General features: G+C 40.0%; 1 protein-coding gene across 1 annotated transcript; it reads right to left on the bottom strand.

The window, feature by feature from the left end:
• Window positions 1-1,182: 1,182 nt before the first annotated feature.
• LOC148297720 (uncharacterized) lies at window positions 1,183-2,150 on the bottom strand. Its single transcript, XM_088247909.1, has 2 exons — window positions 2,027-2,150; window positions 1,183-1,922 (listed from the first exon to the last, which is right to left on the bottom strand). The coding sequence occupies exons 1-2, from the start codon at window positions 2,148-2,150 to the stop codon at window positions 1,183-1,185; spliced, it is 864 nt and encodes a 287-aa protein (XP_088104035.1).
• Between the last annotated feature and the right edge of the window lie 748 nt (window positions 2,151-2,898).

The raw sequence follows: 2,898 nt of genomic DNA, 5'->3' as shown, positions 1-2,898 counted from the left end.
TGCTAGATTATTTAACAAGGTGTTGGGCTAGGCTTTGTTTACAGTATCGGGTTATTGGTACTCTCTTTCAAGTGGCCTGCGTGTTTTCGTCAAGCTGCTGGAAGTAACCTATTTGCTTTATTTTGGCCGTTTTAACTAACGTGAGATTGTCTAAGTGTTGCAGCAGACTATTAGATGTTCTCCTAAGGCATTGGATCACTTTTTTCCCTCTCTCATGCTAACCCATGTGTTTGGGCCCGAGGAATGGGCTTGAGTTTTAGTGCTCCCAAGTGGCCTAAAACTTTCATTCCTTGAACCCTCAATGGGCCCTGTGAGTGCTCGTAACCATCCATACCACAACCCACTCAGCAAGCCCCGGGCATTTGCGTGGCTTGGGCCCACTTAAGCTTGTAGCGTGGCTAGGTGCAAAATAATGGTTTTCCGCTTGGTATGGCATGTCGATTGGCGTGCTTATGCTTGAAGGCTATGACACTTGATGGGATAATTAGCATGCGTTCATAGAGCCAGTGCATTTTATAGGCTCGTTTCAACTCTCAGCATGACGGATTACATATTTATTTGGCATGGCACATGGATCATGACTCGTGCGAGTGTGTATGACGAATTTTCGCATGCCCACACCAGGTTTCTTCTCAATAAGGTATCGCACTGGGCTAAGAATTTATTCGGGCCCAACCCTGGATTTTTTGGGCCTCAACAATTGGTTTCCATTTCTTAGCAATGATGGCACCATTAATGATATGTGACAACTTTTCCATGTAGAGAACAAAAATATAAGGAGAAATAGGGTCTCCTTGTCTAATCCCACAAGCTGGCTAAACACTGCCAGTTCTTTCACTATTAAGAATGGCTTGATACTTGACGGTTGTAATGCATTGCATAAGAAGTTCCAAAACTTTACCTCTGATACCAGCTTCCCAGAGCACATCTTTGATAAAGTGCCATTGAAGCCTGTCATAAGCCTTGGACAAATCAATCTTCCAAGCAATGAAACCATTTTTACCTTTCGAGGTCCTGAATTTATGCAACACCTCCTGTGCAATAATGATAGTATCCACAATTTCCCTACCAGGAACTTAACTGACTTGAGTAGGACTCACAATCTTGCTCATAATAGGTCTAAGTTTATTCACTAATTTTTTTGAGATTACCTTGTATAAGGTGTTGCATAGGCTAATTGGTCTAAATTGAGACATAGCAGTAGCATTTGTTACCTTCGGAAGCAATAAGTGTGTTGTTGAGGCTGTCAGGGAGGCAAACAGTGGTAAAACAATCTTTGACCATAGAATATATGTCGGAGCTGCATAGGGACCAATTGTCATGGTAGAATTTAGCTGGGAATCCATCAGGCCCAGGAGCTTTAAGGCTGCCAATAGAAAACATGCTCATTTTTATATCATCGTCAGTTACCTCTCTATTCAAGTTGTTCAAGTCCTCAGAGTCCAAAGCAGGAAAGAAATTTGGGAGGTTATACATCTCATAAGTTCTGGGTTTTAGAGAGAATAGCTCATTGAAATGGGAAACCACCAGAGCATGCATGTCAGATTTATCAGTGACCCATACGTCGTTGGTGTTCTTTAGTCCGTCAATTTTGTTTCTTCTTCGTCTAACAATAGTAGATAGATGGAAAATTTTAGTGTTTTTGTCACCTTCCTTAAGCCAGGTGTTTCTAGATTTTTGGAGCCAAAGAAGTTCTTCTTGCTCTAGAATCACATTAAGATCACCATGAAACTTTTTTTCCAGCTCAATAACAAAAGGGTTATCCTTGTGGCTAAGATTTCTCTGAATACCATCAATTCTAGCCATAATCCTTTTTTTGTGTTGAAAGACATTGCCAAACACCTCATTGTTCCAGCCAGTGAGGGCCTTGGCCAGAGAAGTAGTTTTACAAGCAATATTACAAGCAATATACTGAATGATCACTTTTCACAAATGTTATTCTGAAATGATCACGTTACAAATTCTATTCAGATATAATCACTTTGGGATGCGAAATTACCTAAGTGCCCTCCATATAAAAGCATACGCATCAACCCTTTAGCACCTCTTTGCTGAAAGGCAACTTCTCTCAAGTCCTCTCCACTCTGTATTCGCAGTTTCCCAAATATCGGCTGAACTCCAGGTTGGAAAAGGCAAGATGAAAAACCCATGGTTTTGGGTCTCTGTTGTCATGTTTGGAATGGTAATTAATTTGTTGTTTGCCAAATGTAATGGGAGGTTTGTTCATCTACAGTTGGCTGGTTAATGTTGGTTAGGTTTTGGATGTAATGGAACAGGTTTGATGTAATGTAGATCGGTTATGGTAGACATGGTCCTTTTCCATTTCCTATTGGTTTCCATTTGTGATTAAAAAGGCATACCCAATATAGTGCACCTCTCGTATTTTGGGTACCAACTCTTATGCAGCCTCAATGGGCATAACATATATTCCACTTCAAACATGACAAAGAACCAAATAAACCACGGTGAGTGACGTCCCAAAAGTAGAAGTAAAAAACCTCCCAAAACTAGAAGTAAATAACGTGGAAGAAGAGGATAGTTGAGCTTGTGATTGGGCCATATTTCCCCCTTCAACAAAACCACCAAATTATCGTTATACAATATAACAAGCCAAAACTCTAATTAATCCAACTATGAAATTAAAGAAGGTTGTCACTATATCATTCAATATGTACTCAACATGTATCGGGAGCCACTTGTCAAACTATTGATTGAACCGAGGACTTCACTTTTGCTATTGAATTCTCTACAATTCTGTAAATGAATTTGACATTTTTTCCACGTTGGGTTGTTTAGTTTGTCATGCTGAATCCAACTTAAACCCTATAACATAAACATGTCATCAACGGTTGGAAAGTTACAGGTACAAAAGAGGACAAAGGTCGATGTTGAGTATGC

Source organism: Prunus avium, chromosome 1 (genome assembly GCF_965620075.1).
Source record: "Prunus avium chromosome 1, drPruAviu1.hap1.1, whole genome shotgun sequence".
Taxonomy (NCBI): domain Eukaryota; kingdom Viridiplantae; phylum Streptophyta; class Magnoliopsida; order Rosales; family Rosaceae; genus Prunus; species Prunus avium.
The sequence above is the reverse complement of the archived record's forward strand: the minus strand, read 5'-3'. Positions and strand labels throughout refer to the sequence as shown.